The sequence below is a fragment of the Rhincodon typus genome, chromosome 19, assembly GCF_021869965.1.
Source record: "Rhincodon typus isolate 14 chromosome 19, sRhiTyp1.1, whole genome shotgun sequence".
Lineage (NCBI taxonomy): Eukaryota > Metazoa > Chordata > Chondrichthyes > Orectolobiformes > Rhincodontidae > Rhincodon > Rhincodon typus.
In genome coordinates, this window is record NC_063350.1 from 321,878 (window position 1) to 345,340 (window position 23,463).

Genomic DNA, 23,463 nt, shown 5'->3' on the forward strand with positions numbered 1-23,463 from the left:
TATAAAATGGGAGAGAAACATGTAAAGTTAGGGAGAACAGCTGCAAAGGGGAATGACGGGCTACAGTAGGGATAGAGAGTTTTCAAAGGTTGGGAGGATCTGAAAGGGAAACAGTTGTTCCCATGGGGAGAAAACAATTTTAAATTTTTCAGGAAAGAAATACTTAGCCAACTGGAAACAGGAAAGTTTGGGTGACAAATTCCTCGTAAATTAATGTGGAATCTCTAGATTAAAACTACAGGATTCAGGAACTATGAATATGAACACTGAGTCAAGTGTTTAATATAACGTTGAAGTTTTATTTAGTAAAGATTTATATGAATGTGTTGTCACATCTCGAAGCATCTCCCGTGTTATGAATTAATTGAGTGATTGGCTTTAAGAGAAACATACAACGGTTTGGCTGTGACGCCTCCAGTCAGCAGAAAGGCTTTAGGGTCATGACTTTTTGTGCATATCAGTCTGTTCAATAAAAATATTCGTTACTAACTTACGCTTATTGTATTGTGCCAGATTAAATATTGTCATCCCTACAAAACTGATGCTTTCCTTGTGTTTTGTGGCTTGTGGTTTTAAGTTTAATGGCATGATGATGATTTTTGGGGGATATTGCTGAAGTTTTAAAATCTGTTTCTGCAAGTCCAAATTCTCCAGCACAAGCAGAGATATTGTTACTTTGTGACAGCATTACCAAACGAAAGAGTTAGTGAGACTAAAAAATTAGCCCCTGAAAACCCAAATGTTGTGCCCAAAGATCAAAAAGTGGCCTCCAGTAAAACTCAAAAGAAGCCCTTGAAAAAAGAAATTGCGCTCTAATTCCTATCACAATGTGATTGAGTGTGCAGGTTTAAAAGTTGCTGTTGAAGAAGGTTTCTTGTAGATTGTATGCAAGGCTGCCACTATGGGTCAGTAATGAAAATGAATATTGAGCAATTATCAATGAACTTTTCTGACGTTATGATGGAGGGAAGGTCATTGACGAAGCAACTGAAAATTGTTAGGCCCACAACACCACCCCGGGGAACTCGTGCAGAGATGAATGATGTCCAACACCCACAACCATCTTCCTACATGCCAGATAGGACTCCAACCAGCAGAATTGACTCAGGGCTCTTTGATGCTACACTTGATTAAATGTTACTTTGTTGTCAAAGACAATCATTCTCAAGTCAGAGTTTAACTCTTTTGTCCATATTTGGATCAAGGCTACAAGTAGTTCTGGAGGTGATTGGGCCTGGTGGAAACGAAGGAGGATTGATGAGCAGATTATTGTTGAGTAAAGTGCCATCTGATAGAACCGCATCACTTTGCTGATAAATGACAGTAGATGATAGGTGGTAATTGGCCATAATGGACAACTCCTAATTTTAATGAAAACATTTTCGGGTAGGTGCAAGCTTTGTAACTGTAGTGGAACAGCTGAACAAGAGAAGTAGCTAGTTCCAGAGCACAAGATTTCAGTGCTATGCTGGAATATTATCAGGACTTGAAGTGGTTCCTGTATCCAATGTGCTCAGTGATGTCATGTGGAGTGAATCAAATTGGCTGAAGGCCTGCATCTATAATAGTGGAAGTCTCCAGAAAAGGCTGAGATGGCCACTTGGTACTCCTGTACTCACACACTCAAATTGCTTGAGGCATTTTGAAATTATAAAGCTTGTTTATTTTATTTGATGCTGTTCCATTGTAAACTTCACGGAAAAGATTCTACAAAACAGAGATAGTAGGAACTGCAGGTGCTGGAGAATCTGAGATAACAAGGTGTAGAGCTGAATGAACACAGCAGGCCAAGCAGCATCAGAGGAGCAGGTAGGCTGACGTTTCGGGCCTAGACCCTCTGAAGATGTAAATGAGGAAGTGGCATGTGGCATTAGGTATAGGAATTATTGTCATGTACAATTGCACAATAATTATCCTGAGACACTTCAGAGCTTCAAAACAGGCCATTTGACCCTGTACTGACACTTTAAAAGTGCAGCTGTGCTTAGTCCCAGATCACCACATTTCCAGCATCCACTGTTCTTTTGTTTTTTTAAGAAGTCTATTGATCTCCATTTTGAACATCTTCAGTGACTGAGCCCTCGTTGGAAAGGTTTCATATGGAAGGCTGGTCCAAAAGACAAGAACCCATGGGATCCAAGACAAGTTGGCAAACTGGATCCAAAACTGACTCTCAATAAGAGGTAAAGCATGATGGTGGATGTTTGTTTTTGTGATTGGAAGCCAGTGGTGTATCACAGAGATCGGAGCTGGGACCTCGCTGTTTTTTATGTACATTCCAACTTGGATGTGAATGTAGAGGATATAATTTGTAAGTTTGTAGATGACATGAAAATTGATGTTGTTGATAGTGAGGTGGAAGGTTTCAGGCTATATTCTGATACTGATCGGTTGGTAAATTGGGCAGAGCATTGGCAGATGGAATTTAAACTCGATAATTGTGAGGTGATGCATTTTGGGAGGTCTAATAAGGGAAGGATAGACACAGTGAATGGTAGGTCCCTAGGGAGTACTGAAAAACAAAGGGACCTTGGTGTATAAGTCCATAGATGCCCGAAGGTGTCAGCACAGGTGGACAGGGTGGTGAAGAAGGCATTCAGGATGCTTGCCTTCATTAGCCAGGGTGTAGAATATAGGAGCAAGGAAGTCTTGTTATAATTTTGTAAAATATTAGTCAGGCCACAGATGGAATACAATGTGCAGTTCTGGTCTTACACTATCAGATGTAAGTCATTGCACTGGAGAGGGTGCAGGGGAGATTCACCAGGATGTTGCCTGGGATGAAAAGTCTCAATTATGTGGAGAGACCTGATAGGCTGCATTTATTTTCCATGGAGCAGACAACACTTAGGAGGGATCTGATTAATAAGATAAGATAGAATCAGGAAAGTTGTTTCTACTGGCAGGTGAAATGAGAACTAGGTGGCATAGCCTCAAAATCAGGGGGAGCAGATTTAGGACTGAGGTCAGGAGGAACTTCTTCACCCACAGGGTTGTGAATCTTGGAATTCCCTGCCCAGTGAAGCAGTTGAGACTAACTCTTTGAATGCTTTTAAAGCAAAGATAGATTTTTTGAACTGTAAGGAAATTAAGGGCTATTGTGAGCAGTGGGTCAGTGGAGCTGAGTGCACGAAATGATCAGCCATGATCTTATTGAATGATGGAGCAGGCTTAACAGGCCATATGGTCTACTCCGCTTCTATTTCTTATGATGGAGGTATACAAAGGTATGAGATGCCTAGGCAGGGTAGATTGTGAGAAGCTCCTCCCCATGGCAGATGAGTCTAAGACTAGAGGGAATAGGATTAAGGTGAGGAGCAGCGGTTTAGGGGAGATCTGAGAAAAAGATTTTTCACCCAGCGGGTGGTAGGAAAGGAACATGTTGCCTGAGAGGGTGGTGGAGGCCAGTGCTCTGGCAGCATTTAAGAAGCATCTGAATGAGCAATTAAAAGGCATAGAGTCATGCAGTCAAAGAGTTATTCCAGATATCCCAAATTAATCAAGTTGCATGTGCCAGCATAGTAGGCTATTGACCAAGTGTGGGTAAAAGGAATTAGTGTAGTTTGGTAGAGACAACAAGATGCAGGGCTGGATGAACACAGCAGGCCAAGCAGCATCATAGGAGCAGAGAGGCTGACGTTTCGGGCCTAGACCCTTCATCAGAAAAGGGTTAGTGTAGTTTGGTGTTTGTTGGTCAGCAAAGACTTGGTAGGCCAAAGGGCCTGTTTCTATGCTGTATGACTATATGGCATCTATAATTTTCTCTGTTTCAAGGAGAACAATCCCAACTTCTCTAATTTCTCCTCATGACTGAAGTCCCTTATCCTGGCTAACATCCTGGTAAATCTCCCTCACCACAGGGAGTGCTTAAAGTTGAGATCACTGTAGATTTTGAAGAAAATTGAAAAAATTTGAATCCTGAAAGGGATAAAGCTCAGGGAAGAAAGAAGAACAATGTTAAGTTCCAGGAGAAATAGTTTCCAAGTGGTTTGTGAAATTGGAATAGTACTCCAATCAAAACAGTGATTTTCTCTCTCTCTCTCTCCCTGTCATCATCGTCCTTGCACGGAAGTATTGTCTTCAGAACAAAGCTGTTACCAAACCTCATCCTACTTATGAAAGGAGAGAAACCTTTTATCCTCTTTTGTCCCGATGATATTACTTTACCATGAAATAATGGTGAGATCCACAATATCGTTGCCCAGCGTGTCTATACACAGATAATGAAGGGTTTGACCAAAATACTAGCTCTTCCTACATTTACAGCTGCAATTTCATTCAAAACATCAATGAAGGCAAGTTCTTACCTATGGACACTTCAAACGTGACAGGGTGTGACCCCACTGAAGTGTCAATCATGGTTGCCTCAAAAAATGAAGCAAACAGCAGGAATTCCTCCTTCTCACCTGCAAGAGACTGAACAGAAAAAATAAACAATGAATTTCAAAGTTGTCATTACTAACATCCTTCTTAAAATTTCAGGCTGCTAGATCTACTCAAGCCACCTTGGCGGTAGTACCACACAATAGGATGCTATTCTTCCAGTGCTATTGTTATCAGGTAAAGTTCATGAGGATCAAGTAAAGTAGATTAATTTTCCATTTTTGTTTTCAATCTACCAGATGGAGGGCTAGATGAATGGTTTGCAATTATATCCTGCAGCAGTTGCCTGACTTAATCATTATTAGTGATGGGTGTAGTGATTGTAACAAGGTCAGCCAGGTAGACCTCATAGAGTTCCCTGATTGGGGTTGTTAATCTGGTCCAATCAGGGAACCCTGGCTGACAGATATAAACAGGAGTATCAGCAGTTCTGCTCACTCAGAGCTGGCTCTGAGGAAGCCAGACCAGTGTCAAGTACTGTGCATGTGCTAATAGAGGGTGACTTGGTGACAGAGTACAGGACTCTGTGGAATTACTTCAATGGGCATTGAAATTTGAACAGAGTATATTTGGTCTTTATCCTGAACACAAGTTCACTTTTGAGATGAAGCAATCTATTGCACTCACTTTCCTCAATGTGCTCATTAAGAAATGTGCTAATGGATTCTTCATGACTGTGTACTGCAAACTCACTTTCACTGGTCACTATGCATGTTGGGATTGATAAAGGTCCAAGGCTCATTCATTTGTGTACCTAATAAACTTGATGCAGAAAAACCAAGCACCTCAACTCTATCCTGCAGGACAGTGGCTCTTGTGATCAGGTCATTATTCACTGTATTATGCCAAAGACCCAAATCTTGGTTCTGAAAAATGCCAAGTCCCATTCAAATTATTCTGGAAAGACAACTTATCTCAAAGATTTAAACAAGCTAAGCAAACTGTTTTATGCTTCTCCTCTTCATTAACTACACAAGTGGCATTTTCTGCTAAAAGGTTACTACCAAATAAGTCATTTTGCCTTCCCCACAATTGAGCAACATTTTGTAGGAATTTCAGTGCTGATCCAATCCCTGGTACATTGGCTGTATGTCACAATGATTAGTTTATCAAATCAAACAGCATATTTTGTCAAAATACACAGAATACAGACCATACTCAATAAGCCTGCACTTTACGAAACATAAGACTTCACCCAAGAGATATGATTCCACAATTGGGCAGCATTTGCTGAATAATCCTGGATGTGCTAACAGCCTCCATCGCAATCACTTTGAGACAATCAGTCAAGCTTGCAACATGGCTTATTAGAAATGACATAAGTTCATTCATAGACACCCGAGGCTGTGAACAAAAGGAATAGGTTCAAGACTTGAACATATTTGAATTAGCCTGCTTCTGTGTCAGGGAGCTTTTTCTAAAGTAAGGCCACATTAGACTAAGTATGGCATCAAGGAGCACTGGAAAAAAAAATACTGCAGTCAATGGGTATCAGGGGAAAAGCTCTCTGCTGGTTGGAGTCAAACCTGACACATAGGAAGATTGTTGTGGTTGTTGTTGTCAGTCATCTCAGCCCAAGGACTTATCTGCAGGAGTTCCTTAGGGTAGTGTCCCAGATCCGACCATCTTCAACTGCTTCATCAATGACCTTTCTTCCATCATCAGGTCAGAAGTGGGGTTTTTTGCTGATGATTGCACAATGTTTAGTACCATTTGGAACTGTTCAGTTACTGAAGCAGTCTGTGTCAATCTGCAGCAAGGCCTTCCCAAATCTGTTTCCAAAAACTGCAGTCACTAGAGAAGAACTTGGTGTGTTTACAATAACTAAGGAGAAGGTATTAAGTAAAGTGATGGGATTAAAGGCAGATAAGTCCCTGGAGCCTAACGGCCTGCACCCTAGAGTATTAAAGGAGGTGGCAGCAGAGATAGTGGATGCCTTATTATGATTTTCCAAAATTCTCTGGATTCTGGAAAGATACCAGTGGATTAGAAACATGTTAATGGGATATCCTTATTCATTAAATTGAATTGAATTAAATCATTTATTGTCGTGTGTATTCACTATAAAATATAGTGAAAAATGTGTACTGTCGCCATGCGTCAGTGCCATTCTCTTTAACTTAAAATGAAATTTAAAGAAATAAAGAAAGATAACTGAAAAAGTCCAACTTTTCATTCTCTGCTGCTACAGTCCTACTTCAGGCTTCACCAGCCCATGCCGTACTGCCATCAGAGTCTCGCTTGGGGTTACACCAGCCCATGTCATACTGCCATCAGAGTCTCGCTCCGAGCTGCACCAGCCCATGCCATACTGCCATCAGAGTCTCGCTCCAGGTTACACCAGCCCATGCCATACTGCCACCAGAGTCTCGCTGTGAGCTGCACCAGCCCATGCCATACTGCCATCAGAATCTCGCTCCGAGTTACACCAGCCCATGCCATACTGCCATCAGAATCTCGCTCCGGGTTACACCAGCCCATGCCATGCCACCACCAGAGTCTCGCTCCAGGCTACACCAGCCCATGCCATGCCACCACCAGAGTCTCGCTCCAGGCTACACCAGCCCATGCCATGCCACGACCAGAGTCTCGCTCCAGGCTACATCAGCCCATGCCATGCCACCCCCAGAGTCCCACTCCACACAGAAGGAAGAGTCTTGCTCCAGGTTTTACAGGTTGGCTGACTCTATAGCCATGAGGCCTCTGAAGATGCCATTGCTGCGCTGAAACCCATCAAAGCCACCTTCCTACCGAAGAGCTCACTTTATCAGGTAAGTTTCAGTGAAAACGAAATAAAGCTGAGAAAAGAATAAGGGGAAAAAAGGAATAGAAAAAGAAAAAGAGGATGAAGAAGACAAGCCCAGGCACAGCAGCCCAGATGCCACCTATTCCACTGCCGCCAGCCAAAAACTGGGAAACAATAGACCAGCTAGTTTGACCTCTGTATTGGGGAAATTGCTGGAGTCAATCACAAAGGAGAAGATAACTGAACATTTGGAAAAACAAAGCTCAATTCACTAGTGTCAGCATGGTTTCACAAAAGGCAAGTCAGGCTTGACAGATTCACTGGAGTTACTTGAGGATATGGCAATGTGTTCCACAGATTCACAATCCTCTCACTAAAGAAATTCCTTCTCATCTCAAATCTAAAGAGTCATTCCTTCACTCTGAGGCTGTATCCTCAGATCCTAGTCTCTCCTACTAGTGGAAACATCTTTTCCACATCCACTCCTACTGCGGAAACATCTTTTCCACATCCACTCGATCCAGGCCTCCCAGTATTCTGTAAGTTTCAATCAGATCCCCTCATCCTTCTAAACCCCATCAGGTAAAGAGCCAGAGTCCTCAACTGCTCATCATATGACAAGACCTGCATCCCTGGGATCATTCTTGTAAACTTTCTCTGGACCCCCTTCAATGCCAATACATCCTTCCTTAGATTTGAGGCTCAAAACTGCTCTCAATATTCCAAATGCAGTCTGTCCACAGCCTTACATGGCATCAGCAGTATATCTCTGCTCTTTTCTAGCCCTCTTGAAACAAATATTAACATTGCATTTCCCTTCTGAACTGCCATCTGAACCTGCATGTTAACCTTAAGAGAATCCTGAACTAGGAGTTCCAAGTCCCTTTGTGCATCAGATTTCCAAAGCCTTTTGCTGTTTGGAAAATAGTCTACACCTCTATTTTTCCTACCAAAACATACAACCTCACACGTCCCCCCCAGTTTATTCCATCTGCCATTTCTCTGCACACTCTCCTAGCAGCCTCACCATTTCCTCAACACCACCTATCCCTCCATCTATCTTTGTAACATCTACAAACTTAGCAACAATGCCCTAAGTTCATTCATCCAGATCATTAATATATAACATGAATAGCTGTGGTCACAACACTGATCCCTGTGGAACTCCCCTAGTCACCAGCTGCCATCCTGAAAAAGACCCTTTTACCTCACTCTCTCCTTTCTTTCATTTCCAACTGTCATCAGATTTCTGAGCATGCCTCTATTTTCAGATGCCCTCACAACTACCCTTCTGCTGCAGCGGGCCCATTCTGTAATGGAGCTGGCAGTTGGACATTGCTGCACAGCCTTTCATTGGCGTCCTGCCTCATGAGCCTAGACCCTCTCCTTCACTGAGGGAAATGTAAAAGTAGACAATAAGGATCTCAATAAAAACCAAAAGAACTGCGGATGCTGTAAATCAGGAACCAAAGCAAAGTTGCTGGAAAAGCTCAGCAGGTCTGGCAGCATCTGTGGAGGAGAAAATGGAGTTAACGTTTCGGGTCCAGTGACCCTCAGATCCTCATAAGGATCTCAACCCCGTGTACACAGGCTTAGAACCTGCATATTGCTAAAGTCAACCCAATGTAGTGAATGGGTCAAAGAGGGAATTTCCTTTTATTCATTCTGCTAGTTGCTGCTAGAATCAACTTTATTATCTATTGCTAACTGACCCAATCAGTTGGTATGAATCAATCACATTACAATGGGTCTGGAATCACATATGGGTAAGAGTAGCAGATTTCCTTTCCTAAAGGACAATGGTGAATCAGATTAGGTCTTTATGACAATTCAGCTCACTGTTACTGACAATTCAGGATCTTTTTGAATTAATGAGCTTAAATTCAACCAGTTGTTGGCTTTGAAGCATGCCCCCAGGGATTTAGCTGATTATGTTCTTCCAGTAACAGTAGGGCTACACCACCATCATCCTTTAGCTTGGATAAAGGGCTGAGGGACATCTTCATAAGGTGTAGGGGAAGAATTAGGCCATTCAGTCCATCTGCTCTGCCATTCGATCATGGCTGATATGTTCCTTACCCCCATTTTCCTGTCTTCTCCCCATAACTCTTCAACCCACTATCAAGTAAAAATCTGTCTAACTCCTCCTTAAATTTACTCACTGTCCCAGCATCCACTGCACTTGGGATAGCAAATTCCACAGATTCACAACCCTTTGGGAGAAGTAGTTTCTGCTCAATTCTGTTTTAAATTTGCTACTCCTTATCCCAAGATTATGACCTCTCATCCTAGAATGCCCCACAAGAGGAAGCACTCGCTCCACATCTATTTTATCTACACTTTTATCTTCTTGAATACCTCAATTTGATCTTTTTTTTATTCATTCATTAACAGGACAAGGGCATCACTGGTTAGGCAGCATTTATTGCCCATCCCTAATTGCCCAGAGGGCAGTTCAGAGTTAAGGACATTGCTGTGGGTCTGGAGTCACATGTGGCCAGACCAGGTAAAGATGGCAGTTTCCTTCCCTGAAGGACATTAGTGAACCAGATGGGTTTTTCCAACAATCGACAATGGATTCATGGTCATCATTAGACTCTCAATTGCAGATATTTTTATTGAATTCAAATTCCACCATCTGCCATTCAACCCCAGGTCCCCAGAACATTATCTGGGTCTCTGGATTAACAGTCCAGTGATAATACCACTAGGCCATCGTCTCTCCTCGTTCATCTAAATTCCAGAGAGTATAGGTCTAAACTGTCCAAACTCTCTTCATATGAGAAACCCCTCATCTCTGAGATCAATCAGTGAACCTCCTCTAAACTGCATCCAATGCCACTACACCTTTACTCAAATATGGGGACCACAACTGTGCACAATACTTCAGGTGCAGTCTCACCAGTGCCTTGTATAGTTACACTAATACTTCCTTACCTTTATATTCTATTCCTTTAGGTATAAAAGCCAACATTTCATTCACTTTCTTTATTTTCTGCTGTACCTGCATGTTAGTTTTCTGTGACTCATGAACGAGGACACCCAGATCCCTCTGCACTGGAGCACCCCGAAGTCTCTCCCCATTTAGATAATAGATTGCCTTCCCATTTTTCTGACCAAAATGCATGACCTCACACTTATCCATGTTAAACTCCATCTGCCACATTTTGGCCCACTATCCTAACCTATCTAAATCCATTTTAAAGTTCTTATTTCCTCATTGCAATTTACCATCCCGCCTATTTTTGTGTTATCTGCAAATTTGGCTATAGAGCCTTCTATCCCTGTTCCAAGTCATCAATGTTAGACCATCATGGGGCACTGAGGTGGAACTTCAATGGGAGGGAAGTTAGGGAGACTACAGGGTCGGGTGGGGAAGCTCAGAACTAGAAGTTGAATTTATATAAAACAGCTGTATCTTAGTAACACCTGACCTCAAGCCTGCATAATAGATCTCAAAGAGCTAGGACAATTAGTTATTTTATGGAAAAGTAGGCAGCTTGATTGGCATAAGAGTCATTTCCCATCTCTGAACATTCTTGAATTCTACTACATCACCAATGGTAATTGGTAAAAGAAATGGCCCAACGAATAAGAGCTGTGTATGTAATGCAGAGCGTATGTCAAAGTCGCCCTGAAACTGACCTCAGGGACTGGATGGATTTCTTCAACCTCTACCTCCACTGTACTGGGCTGTTCTTGGGGATTTGCACCACCTTCACCTTCATTTTGGCTGCTGCTCTCCTCTTTAAGCTTAGACTTGGATATTGATTTCTTGCTTTTTGTTTTTAGCTTGAATTTGCTCAAAGCACTCTTTGCACTTTTGTCTTTTGTGCTGTGAATTGCTGAAATTGAGCTGTAAACCTCCATTGTCACTGCAATAAGTATTCGGCCTCTATAAAATATCCCATCTCTCAGGCCCTCATTCAAGTCCTTGTGAGCATCCATTAGCACTGAGTTCTGAGGCGAGCCATAGAGGTACATCCACGCTGGGCCAAAGGTAGGGTGGAATCCAGCTGAAAAATATCAACAAAGGTAAACAGGAATTAGGTTTGCAGCAAGTAAGGTAAAGTCAAAGTGAGGCAAGGTTAAAACAAAAAACAGAAAGTGCTGGAGAAACTCAGCAGGTTGGGCAGCATCTTGGAGAGAAAAACACAGTTAGGAGTCCAGGGACCCCTTTATGAACCAAAAGTAGCTGAGGGGCATCATTGATGTTTGCAGTGATAAGATTGTGGGGAGCTGGGCAAGGAGTGAGTCTGTAATACTGAGCTTCTCAAGAGGGAATGCAATGTTTTCTGTGGGGGAAACGCACTGGTGTCAGTAAGTGAATGCTGTTGTGTCAGTCAGGGAAGTTTTTCTTCACAGATGCTGCCAGACCTGCTGAGCTTTTCCAGCAACTTCTGTTTTTGTTCCTGATTTGCAGCATCCGCAGTTTTTTTGGTTTTTATACAATGGTGTCAATTTGGGAATATGATGGTGTCAGTTTGAGAATGTTGTAATTTCAATGAGGGAATGCAATGGTGTTAGTGAAAGAACATGATGGTGTCAATGATAGAATGTGATGCTGTCATTGATGGAATGCGATAACATCAACAACAGAATGTGACAATACTACTGAGCAAATGAGATTGTATCAGAGAGGGAACACGGATGTCCTTCTTTTGAATGAAGTGAAAACACCATCTGGGAGACAGAGGTGTAGTGTGGATGTCAGAGGAATTGTAATCCTGAATTCCCAAGCTACTTTCTGGGGACATGGGTATGAATCCCATCGTGGTAGACAGAGAAATTTGAATTCAATAAAAATCAGGAATAAAAAGTTTGTCCAATGGTGACCATGTAGCCATTGTTGTAAAAATCCATCCGGTTCACTGATGTCTTTTAGGGAAGGAAATCTGCCAACCTTACCCAGTCTGGCCTACATGAGACTCCAGACCCACTGCAATGTGGTTGACTCTTAACAGCCCTCTGGGTAACTAGGGACAAGCGGTAAGTGTTGGCATAGCCAATGGCACCTGCATCCCATGAACAAAATTTTTAAAAGGTTGTAAAGTACAGGAGTAAAGAGGAAAAAAATTAGAGAGGCCATTAGATAATGTAAAGCTTTTCACAGATTCTGTGAAGTTAGGAAAGAGTTCCACAGTTTGAATTTTACAAAATTGCAGGTTTGGAACTTGAAAAGAAATTCAGCACTGCAAGTAGTGATTGGAACAAGGTCAGCCAGGTGGACGTCATAGAATATGAGTTCCCTGATTGGTGATGTTAACCTGGTATTGGATAGACCATTTAGGACTGAGATGAGGAAACATTTCTTCATTCAAAGGGAAGTGAACCTGTGGAATTCTCTATCATGGAAGGCTATGGAGGCCAAGGCACTGAGAATATTCAAGAAGGAGATAGTCAAATATTTGGAGCTTAAAGGCAGCAAGGGAGAAAGAGGGAATATGACATTGAGATAGAGGATCAGCCATGATTCTATTAAATGGCGGGGTTGGTTCAAAGGGCCAAATAGCCTACTCCTGCTCCTAGTTTCCCTGTAAATGTTATTTTAATAATTGTTTATATTTGATGCTTAGTTAGGAGGTTCAGAGTTCAGAGTTGGGGTTGCGGCACAGAATACCTTTCAAACTATTCAGGATTTAGTGAAACAGCTGGGTCTTTGTGAATATCAGGACACTGCAAGGTTTGTTTCTGGTGAAAGACCAAAAATTATTACATTTGTTCAATTCATTAGCAAAACCTGTTCTCATTATTTAAAATGCTGACTTTGTCAGATGGCCAGCAGTGATTGGAAGGGGTCATGCAGGCATAAACAAATTCTGGCAGCTCTTTAGTGGAGTCGATGGCCCAGTGGCATTATTGCTAGGCAGTTAATCCAGAGGCCAGGGCTTGTTCTGGGTATATGGGTTTAAATCCCACCATGGCAGACGGTGGAATTCAATTCATAAAAATCTGGAATTAAGGATCTGATGATGATCATGAAACAATTGTCACTTGTCAGAAAAACCCATCTGCTTCACTAATACCCTTTAGAGAAGGAAACTGCTGTTCTTACCTGGTCTGGCCTACATATGACTCCAGACCCACAGCAATGAGGTTGACTCTTAACTACCCTCTGGGCAATAAGGAATGGGCAATAAATACTGTCCTAACCAGCAACACCCATATCCTAAATGAATCAAAAACAAAATTGCAAGTAGATCTCAGAAAAGGACAGGTTAAAAAACAAAGAAAGAGAAACTTTAATTTTCCCAGTGGTGAATCTGCTAGCTACACATTAATGCACATCAGACAGTTTGGCTTCACTGAGAAATAGTTTGAAAATTTGATTGGGTTCATTAACATAAGGAGCTGAATAGTCTGTTAATTGGCTGTGAGCAAGCTCCAATAGGACTGAGATGAGGAAAGATTTCTTCACTCAAAGGGTAGTGAACCTGTGGAATTTTCTACCACAGAAGGCTGTAGGAGGCCAAGTTACTATATATATTCAAGAAAGATTTTTTTTTATTTTAAAGGCACCAAGGGGTATGTAGAGAAAGTATGAATATGGCATTGAGATAAAGGATCAGTCATGATTGAAGGGCCAAATAGCCTACTCCTCCTCCCAGTTTCTCTGTCTACTTAGAATTTACTTATTTGTATCAAACAGCAATTCTTGTTAAGTACAGGAAATTGGTCAGTATTTTCTGTTAACTTATTTCTGACAGGTGAAGCAGGGACTTTGCACACTTTGATTAGATCATTAACATTTGTGGCAACCGCAGGTGTAGTGTGGCATGAGAATCAATGCCCTTTCCCAAGTGGGTAGTAACAGCAGGTACAGCTAGCAACTGAGAAGGCAAAGAGAACGTTGGTCTTTATTGCAAAGAAGATGGAGTACAAAAGTAGGGCATTTGACTACAACTGTACAGAACACTGGTGAGTTATACAGCACGGAAACAGACCCTTCAGTCCAATTCGTCCATGCTGACCAGATATTCTGAACTTATCTAGTTCCATTTGCCAGCATTTGGCCCATATCTCTCTAAACTCTTCCTATTCATACACCAGTCCAGATGCATTTTAAATGTTGTAATGTTCTTTATCCCATTCTCCTCAACCCATCTCCCCCTCTGGTTCTTTATCCCATTCTCCTCAACCCACCTCCCCCTCTAGTTCTTTATCCCATTCTTCTCAACCCACCTCCCCCTCTGGTTCTTTATCCCATTCTCCTCAACCCACCTCCCCTTCTGGTTCTTTATCCCATTCCCTTCAACCGGTCTCCGCCTCTGGTTCTTTAACCTGTTTCCCTAAATCCCATGTACCCCACTGGCCACCAAACCTCCTGACACTGGGAAGGTTTTCTTCTTCACTGACTCAATCAAAACCATCCCCCTCGTGAGTCTGAACACCTCGATCCAATCCCACCTGCCCCCAGTCTTCTCCACTCCTAAGAGAATGATCCCAGCTTCTCCCAGTCTCTCCTTGCAAACTGAAGACTGGAGTCATAGAGAGAGAGGGTGCCCCTGTACAGGGAGGGGCTTCACTCAAACACTTGCCACTTCCTCGAAATTTGTTCCCCTCCCTTCTCAAAGACGGCATATTTCCAACAGGGCAAGCCAAGCCAAGGGCAATAAGCAACTGTGACTGAATGGCTAATGTAGAGAAGCTTCCCCTTCCACATACTAGTCTTGCATCTCTTCTCTGAACTGCTTTCAACACTTCCTTAAATAATGAAGCCAACACCACACAATACTCTAGAAGCCATCGCAAAATGACCTGAGGTATGTTCATCACACTAGAATGCAATCTTGCCACACACAACTTACTGCAATGTTCCACAAATTCCAACAGTGTCATCACTTCAAAATAGCTTTGATGCCTGCTGCACGCTCCTGGGCGTACAAGATAGATCTACAGAATTTTGGATACTAAGGCAATCAGGGATATAGAGAAAATGCAGGAAGATGCAGCTGAAGTAGAAAGTCAGCCATGTCATACTGTGGGAACGGTTCAATGGGCCTCAAGTCACCCAGGCTTCAGGATCTGAAATCTCCTCATTTTCCTCTGTTAAGACCCAACATAAACCTAACATCTTTGAATAAATGTTGTTGCCCTCTCAAAATCTCGTTCTTTGGTTGGGCACTCATTTTCAGATTATATTCTATAGTACTGTGGATCTTTTAGGGTGAAGTAGAATGCTTTTGTTTGTTTTCTTTTGAGGGTTGTTAGTCTATCAAAATCCAGGTAAACAGCATAGCCAGCCCTGAATAATGTCAGGAAATGATGAACTGATAAGTTGGAGATGATTAAAAATATATTGCACTCAGTTTGCAGAAATCCTTTACCATTAAGTGAGCTTCAATTGAAATAGATATTGCTGGTGCAACAATCCTGTTTCTTAATATGGCACGAGAAGACCAATGCATTCAGTAGTTGAAATTTTAAAGTTCGTAACTTTGAAAGTAACAGCTAGGATGTGTTAGTTACTTTCATATTCTGTTTGCAGTTAATGATGCCATGTATACTTTAGTACCCCCATGGACAATATTATGAAGAGGGTTTGCCTTGAGCAGCTAATATGCTATTGCATCCAGAAGCGCCTTTTAACCTATCCACCCAAATTTTGACGTAACAATTTGAGAACAACATTTTTTTAAACCTATCATGTACTGATCTAAAATTCTGAACAGCTAACTGGTCGGCAATCACGAGACAGAATGGCAAAATTAAAAATTCTCTTTAGTCTCAAATGAGTCAATGTATCACAATTTGTCCAGTACTTGTCTTCAGTATTCCCATTAATTGGTAGTTCAATAAAAGGTCTATCACTTACTGCTTTGACTACAAGTCCCTCAATGTCTCCTTCCCTATCAGCAATTCCAGGGCTAATCATTGTCAGGCTGGAAAACTTAAATAGTGGTAAATTTCCTTCCACATACAATCAATGTTGTTTCACTCACTGCAGATAGTCTTTAATTAATCTAAGGAGACACTGGACTTCTTGACAGTGACGATATGGGACACATATTAGTGTACAGAGGATAGATCCATTTGCCTTCGAGGCAATTCAGAGAAGGTTCACTCAGCTGATTCCTGGGATGAGGGGATTGCCTTTTGAGGAGAGGTTGATTAGAGTAGACCTATTCTGATTAGAGTTTTGAAAAACGAGTTAGGATCTAGTTGAAATATAAGATTCTGAGGTGTACGCTGAGAGAATGTTTCCCCTGTGGGCAAGTTACACTGTTTAAAAATAGGGAGTCTCTCATTTAAGATAGAATTGATGAGGAATTTCTTCTCCCAGAGGATAATTATGCTTAGAATTCTCTTCCCTGCAGAGCAGTGGAGGCTGGATCATTGAGTCCCATATATCTTTTCTTCAGAACCAGCATCATGAGAGATAGACAGGAAAGAGGACCAAGACTGATTGGCTGTGACATCACTGAATTATTCAAGGGTCCAGAGGCCGAGCTCTGCTACTATTTCCCCAATGATTGAAGATGGTGCACTAATCTGCTGTGTACAGTGTACAGTGATGCACTTGGAGATTATGGAGAGAAACTTAGAAAGTCTGAGAAAGGGAAGTTTAGAGGAAAAACGATCACTCTTCAATTTAACCTCACTCATCAGATGGGAATCTGTCAGGATGAGCCTGATTGCCTATTTAATACCCACCTAATTCTGTTCATTGAAGTTAATAGATGGTCATCTGATTGATGCACATTCCCCACTGGGCAGCTGTTGTTGAAATGGGCCCCAGGATGATTCATTTAATAGAGAACAACAGAGAGCTGCACCAAACAGAGAGGCCAGGGTCTAGAGAGAGATTACAGAGAATCCCCTCTAGAAACATGGGAGAGTTTACAATGAAAAATAATCTAGGGTCTTCAGTATTCAGAAGCAAAAGAGATTGCAATGAGAAAAGCAAACAAATTTCAAAAAATGGAGGCAAGAGGGAACAATAAAAGTCCCCTTGTGCTCACCACTAATTCCAGCATCCGATATTTGTTCCAAACTGATGAAGTGAGTTGCGACAGCAGTATCACTAATTTTAGCATTATCAATGACTTGAACTTTGATACGTCGAGCAAATGGTGGAAACATCTCAATGAAAGTGATTTGTTCATTCCATTCTGGTTTTGTAGTGTTGCTTTCCACTGATGTCTCTCCCTGTTAATGGAATAAATGCTGTTTAAAACAACACACCCGTTCTTATGAATTTCCTCTAGACATTAGCTTTCATTGTTGCTGAATTTGCAACACAGTGAAAATAAAACATTCAAGGACCAATAAAATTGTCCAATTGTTCCCAACCAGTCTTCATGAATAACAGATCTTGGACACCAAGTTTATAACTCAAACAAAATTTAATAATTTATTATTAATACTATGATGCAAATAAACAACAACGTAATCTAATTAATGTTTATGATCTAAAGACCAATGTTCTTTGATCATAAACCCACTCATATACAGACAGCCAGACATTTAAGGGATAGATTAAAATAAAAGAATTGTAATTTGCTAGTTCAATAAACAGTTTTTAAACCATTGATACTAGGACTTCATGAAATCACTTGATGCCGATTCATCTATTGTGTCCTTAGATCAGTAATTAAGTCGCATTATCTTTCCAGGCCATTCCCCAACAGAAAACATCTGTCCTTGTTCTATCCACATTTAAAACAAGCAGTTGTTCAAAATTAAATTCATAACTTCAACTCACAGTTCCAAAACAAAAAAATGAGAAAAATAGTGATGGGCTCAATACTGCCACTTGGCTAAGTGGGTGGAAATGCTGTCCACTGAATAAACCAGTCTAGGTGGGCACCATGTTCATTAATGCTGAGTCTGCTGACAGGGAACAGTTTAACTCAGCATATTTAGGCCAGAAAAAGTTAAAAATAAAATTTTCAGTTGGTCTTCCCTCCCACCTATCTGCCCCTCCCTCCCTACTGACCAACCTCCATCCCAACTTCCTACCTACACTCACCTTGACTGGCTTCATCCCCGCCTCCTTGACCTGTCCATCTTCCCTCCCACCTACCCGCCTCTCCCTCCCCACTGACCAACCTACATCCCAACTCCCTACCTACACTCACCTTTACTGGCTTCATCCCCGCCTCCTTGACCTGTCCATCTTCTCTCCACCTATCTGTTCCACTATCCACTTTCTATCACCGCCCCCCTCTCTCTACTTATTTCAGAGTCCCCTTCCCCTCCCCCATTTCTGAAGAAGGGTCCAGACCCGAAGCATCAGCTTTCCTGCTCCTCTGATGCTGCCTGGCCTGCTGTGTTCCTCCAACTCCACACCGTGTTATCTCAGTTGGCACCATCTGCCTAGAGTCATACACCTGATTTCTTTTTTTTTGCTTTTATGTCTCTCCCAAGAGTTTACATGGATGCTGAGAATAGTAAGAGTTGGCGCTCCCTGGGCAAGTTTGATGCACGAAATGATCTTTTTCAACCCTTATTTTTGATGAGCATCAGTATATCTAAGGAAAACAATACTCCAGATAGCAAAAGTTCCACTTTAACAAACTAAGATTTCCACTTCCCAAAAAGAATATCTTTAATATGTTTACCTGCTGCCCAGCAAAGCTAACTTGAACATAAGGATCAATGAAAACTTTATGTTCTCTCAGAATTTTTGAAAAACTCCCCATTATTCCTGAGTTCATGCTGGGGAGATCCTCCGCCTTATAAACCTTGATGAAGAACTTGGCCCAAGGTCTCTCAGATGGCATTTGTTTTGGAAGTAGAAGATTCCTATAACACAATCAGATGTTTCTTAGTGAGGAAACAAAATGGAGAGGCACCACCTTAATGCATGAAGCTACCAAAGCAGAAACAAATAGCGGATTAAGAGATTAACGGCTTTGAGGATTTTTCTCAGTGAATTCTCTGGAGCTAGGCTATGAATATATCCAAAGCTGAGTTAGATTTTTAATTGGCAAAGGAGTCGAGGGTTATGAGGGACAGGCGGTAAAGTGAAGTTAAGGCTACAATCAAATCAGCCATGATCATATTGAAAGGCAGAGCAGGGTCAAAGGGCTGAATGGACTATTCTTGCTCCTAATTCCTATGATCTTCTGAGATTAACCTAGACCTGGAGACTGGTTAAATGAACTTGAATGAAGAAGGTACACTCCTGCAAATGAGATAGCCAAGATTTCTAGATCTTGAGAAAAACAAGTTCAACATGAAGGTATGACAAAAGAATTGTCACACTAAATACGGAATGTGAACATTGCTTATGGTAAAGCAAATAATTTAAATGCTGTATATCTGAAATAAAAACAGAGAAGGCTGGAGAAACTCAGCAGGTATGGCAGTATCTCTAGAGAGAGGAACAGTTAATATTTCAAGTCTAACCTTCAACTGAACTCAAAAGATTAACTCTATTTCTGTCTCCACAGACTGCTGCCAAACCTGCTGAGCTTCTCCAGTACTTTCGCTTTTCATTTCACATCTCTAAAAGCCTGCGCTGCTGAGACTTTTAGGAGCAAGTTCCTACACAGCCAAGTGAGCTCAGTCATTAATTAATGAAGCTTTTAATCTCAGGGTCATGATCTCAAAGCCCCAAGTTGTATGATGTCATTTTGTTACTTAAAACACTAAAAAAATGTGATGTAGATGCACTGTCACTGAGACTGCGGCTGTTTAAATTGAAAGGTGCTCTTAAGAGGAGCTTTGCTCTCCGACATGGCATTATCACTGTGAAGGAGATAGTTAAAAGTCAACAGCTTGTAAAAGAGGCATAATTCAATGAAAAAAGCTGAGCATTTCACGGTTTAAATTGTCATAAACTCAGAGATAGACTGCATCTGCTCATGTGCAGGAAGTGCTCTTTCTCATGTTGCAGCACAAATAAATATACTGTCACGCAATGAGCCTAAACTCAAAGATTAACTCACTGAATAACAATTGCACTTTTGTATAAATCATCCCAACCCAATATAGATAGGAAGTTGTGAGGTTGACACAAAGTGTCTGAAGAGGTATAGACAGGTTAAGTTAATGGGCAAATATTTGTCAAATTGTATATATAATGTGAGACAAAGTTAGATTATGTACTTTGGCAGGAAGAATAAAAGAGCTGAATGTTGGTTAAATGGAGAAACACTGCAGAAAGCTATAGAATAAAGGGATTTGGGAATCATTGTCCATGAATCACAAAAAAAAGTATCCAGGATCAGCGAGTAATAGGGAAGGCAAATGGAATGGTGACCTCTATTTCAAAGGGAATGACATATGAAAGTAGAAAGGTTTCACTAAAAATATATGAGATACTAATCAGATCACAGCTGCAATACTGGGAACAGTCTTGGGCCTCAAACCTAAGGAAAGTTTGCAAGTTTGCAGATGACACTAAGATCAGTGGAGTAACAGATAGTGAAGGGGACTGTCGGAGAATGCAGCAGAATATAGATAGTTTGGAGAGTTGGGCAGAGAAATGGCAGATGGAGTTCAATCCAGGCAAATGCGAGGTGATGCATTTTGGAAGATCCAATCCAAGAGCGAACTATACAGTAAATGGAAAAGCCCTGCAGAAAATTGATGCACAGAGAGATCTGGGTGTTCAGGTCCATTGTACCCTGAAGGTGGCAACGCAGGTTGATAGAGTGGTCAAGAAGGCATACAGCATGCTTTCATTCATCAGATGGGGTACTGAGTACAAGAGTTGGCAGGTCATGTTACAGTTGTATAGGACTTTGGTTCGACGACATTTGGAATACTGCGTACAGTTCTGGTCGCCACATTACCAAAAGGATGTGGATGCTTTGGAAAGGGTGCAGAGGACGTTCACCAGGATGTTGCCTGGTATGGAGGGCGCTAGCTATGAAGAGAGGTTGAGTAGATTAGGATTATTTACATTAGAAAGACGGAGGTTGAGGGGGGACCTGATTGAGGTCTACAAAATCATGAGAGGTATAGACAGGGTGGATAGCAAGAAACTTTTTCCCAGAGTGGGGGACTCAATTACTAGGGGTCACGATTTCAAGGTGAGAGGGGAAAAGTTTAAGGGAGATGTGCGTGGAAAGTTCTTTACGCAGAGGGTGGTGGGTGCCTGGAACGCGTTGCCAGCGGAGGTGGTAGAGGCGGGCACGATAGCGTCATTTAAGATGTATCTAGACAGATACATGAATGGGCAGGGAGCAGAGGGATACAGATCCTTGGAAAATAGGCGACAGGTTTAGATAGAGGATCTGATCGGCGCAGGCTTGGAGGGCCGAAGGGTCTGTTCCTGTATGTAATTTTCTTTGTTCTTTATTCTTTGAAAGATATACTGGCATTGGAGGCAGTCTGGAGAAGTTTCATCAAGCTGACCCCGGGTATGGAGGGACTGTCTAATGAGGAAAGGTTGAGTAGAGTGGGCCTGTACTCATTCGAATTGAGAATAATGAGAGCTAACTTTATTAAAGCATACAAGATTCTTCAGGAACTGAAAGGGTACATGGAGAAAGGCTGTTTCTTCTTGTTGAAGAATCTTGGACCGAAGGGCATAATCTCAGAATAAGGGGTTAACCATTTAAGACAGAGATGAGGAAGAATTTCTTCTTTCAGAGGGCAATGAATCTGTGGAATTCTTTACTGCAGAGGGCAATAGAGGCTGGGACATTAAGCATATTCAAGGCTGAGATGCACGGTTTTTTTTAATGAGCAAAAGAATGAAGGATTATGGGGAAAAGGCAGGAAAGTAACATTGAGGAATATCAGATCAGCCATGATCTCATTGAACAGCAAAGCAGCCATGATGGGTTGAACAGCCTTCTTCTGCTCCAGTGTCTCCTGGACTTAACTGAGCCTTCTGACTAGATTTCAGCCTTAAGTTTATTTGTTTTTTTTATACTCAATGATATTATTGTAATTGTATGTTGTTGAGACATAACCAGCCATCAGTTAAATTTTGACCATAGGTAAGTCTTGACTAAACACCAGGTAAGAATTTACTGAAGGGATGCTGTGAATTTCTTCGCTCACCTTACTGATATAGCATCACTTCCCATACAATAGAAACAGTGCAGCAATAGAAAACATTGATAACGCCTCTACTTGAGAAAGCCTCAAACTATCATTTTCAACTCCTGAAACAATTCCACTCCTTTGATATTGACTTCATCCCCTTTCTGTTCACTTGTTCATCCAGAACTAGTTCATTCTGTATCTCCCATTATTCCACAGCTCACTAAACTCCATCCTTCCAGTAGCTTCATTAATCTATTACCCAATTCAAACTGAGCAACCAAGCCACCTGCCCCAAGCACGTTATGTCTTAAATCTCATTTGCATACTCAAACTTTTCCATGGCCTCATCTCACCCATCTATGATACCACTTCCAAAATTACATTCCTTCTGACAATTTTCTGCTTCTTTTCTGACACCCCTCACCATAACATTGGTGCCAAAGTTTACATGTGTCTTGCTGCTCTCACCAGTACACCCTCCTTAAACTCCACTCATCTTCCCAAAATCCATCTTTTGACCAAATTTTGAGCCAATCCTTTTGCTATTTCTCCATTTTCTAAATTATTTCTATTTGTGAAGAGTTGGAGCATTAGAAATGCTTTCATAATGCAAATTATTGTCACCAACACTAAACAATATAAAGTGATTCTGCTCAAACCGCACATTGAAGCTGCTCATGCCTGATAAAACAAGGTCATTGATAGAATGATAGAATTCCTACAGTGTGAAAACAGGCCCTTCGGCCCAACAAGTCCACACTGACCCTCCAGGCATCCCACCCAAACCTATCCCCCTATAAACCCACCTAATCTACACATCCCTGAACACTACGGGCAATTTAGCATGGCCAATCCACCTAACCTGCACATCTATGGACTGTGGGAGGGGAGCACCCGGAGGAAACCCACGCAGACGCGGAGAGAATGTGCAAACTCCACACAGTTCTGCTGGTCACTATCTAATCGTATTGGTTAATGGATGTATATTTTGGTGCATTGGGCTCAGGGAAGTTTGTCTGTGTTGTTAAGCATCACACACTTTGTTTAAATTGTCACCTGAGGGTGGAATCGAACCCAGGTCCCTGGTGCTGTGGAGCTTATCACTTAGGCTATTCCATTGTGGTTGGAAGTAAAGGCCTGAGGAACTCACTTGGTAAACTGAAATATCCCTAGTGTAGACTGAATCGCTGTTATCCTGGACTCTGCACAACTCCCTTCCCCTCCCCACATCCCCAGGGAGGGCTCTGCTGGTAAATAAACAGATCGCTTGAGAGAAAGGAATAGCTTTGTTTCCTCACTGCAATTCAGATCATTCTCATTGATCTGAAATAGCAACTCTAAGGCAGTAACATCAGAAATGGCTTGCTATGTAGAAACAAGGCTTC

At 41.7% G+C, this 23,463-nt stretch overlaps 1 protein-coding gene across 1 annotated transcript in view; it reads right to left on the minus strand.

Annotated features, from left to right (window-relative positions):
• LOC109915181 (fer-1-like protein 4) overlaps positions 1-23,463 on the minus strand; it is a 223,800-nt gene that overhangs the window by 161,675 nt on the left and 38,662 nt on the right. The window contains exons 11-14 of the mRNA XM_048608493.1: positions 18,694-18,877; positions 17,092-17,278; positions 10,775-11,145; positions 4,308-4,416 (exon numbers count right to left, since the gene is read on the minus strand). Coding sequence (XP_048464450.1) covers positions 4,308-4,416; positions 10,775-11,145; positions 17,092-17,278; positions 18,694-18,877 — 851 coding nt within the window. The remainder of the gene's footprint in view (positions 1-4,307; positions 4,417-10,774; positions 11,146-17,091; positions 17,279-18,693; positions 18,878-23,463) is intronic.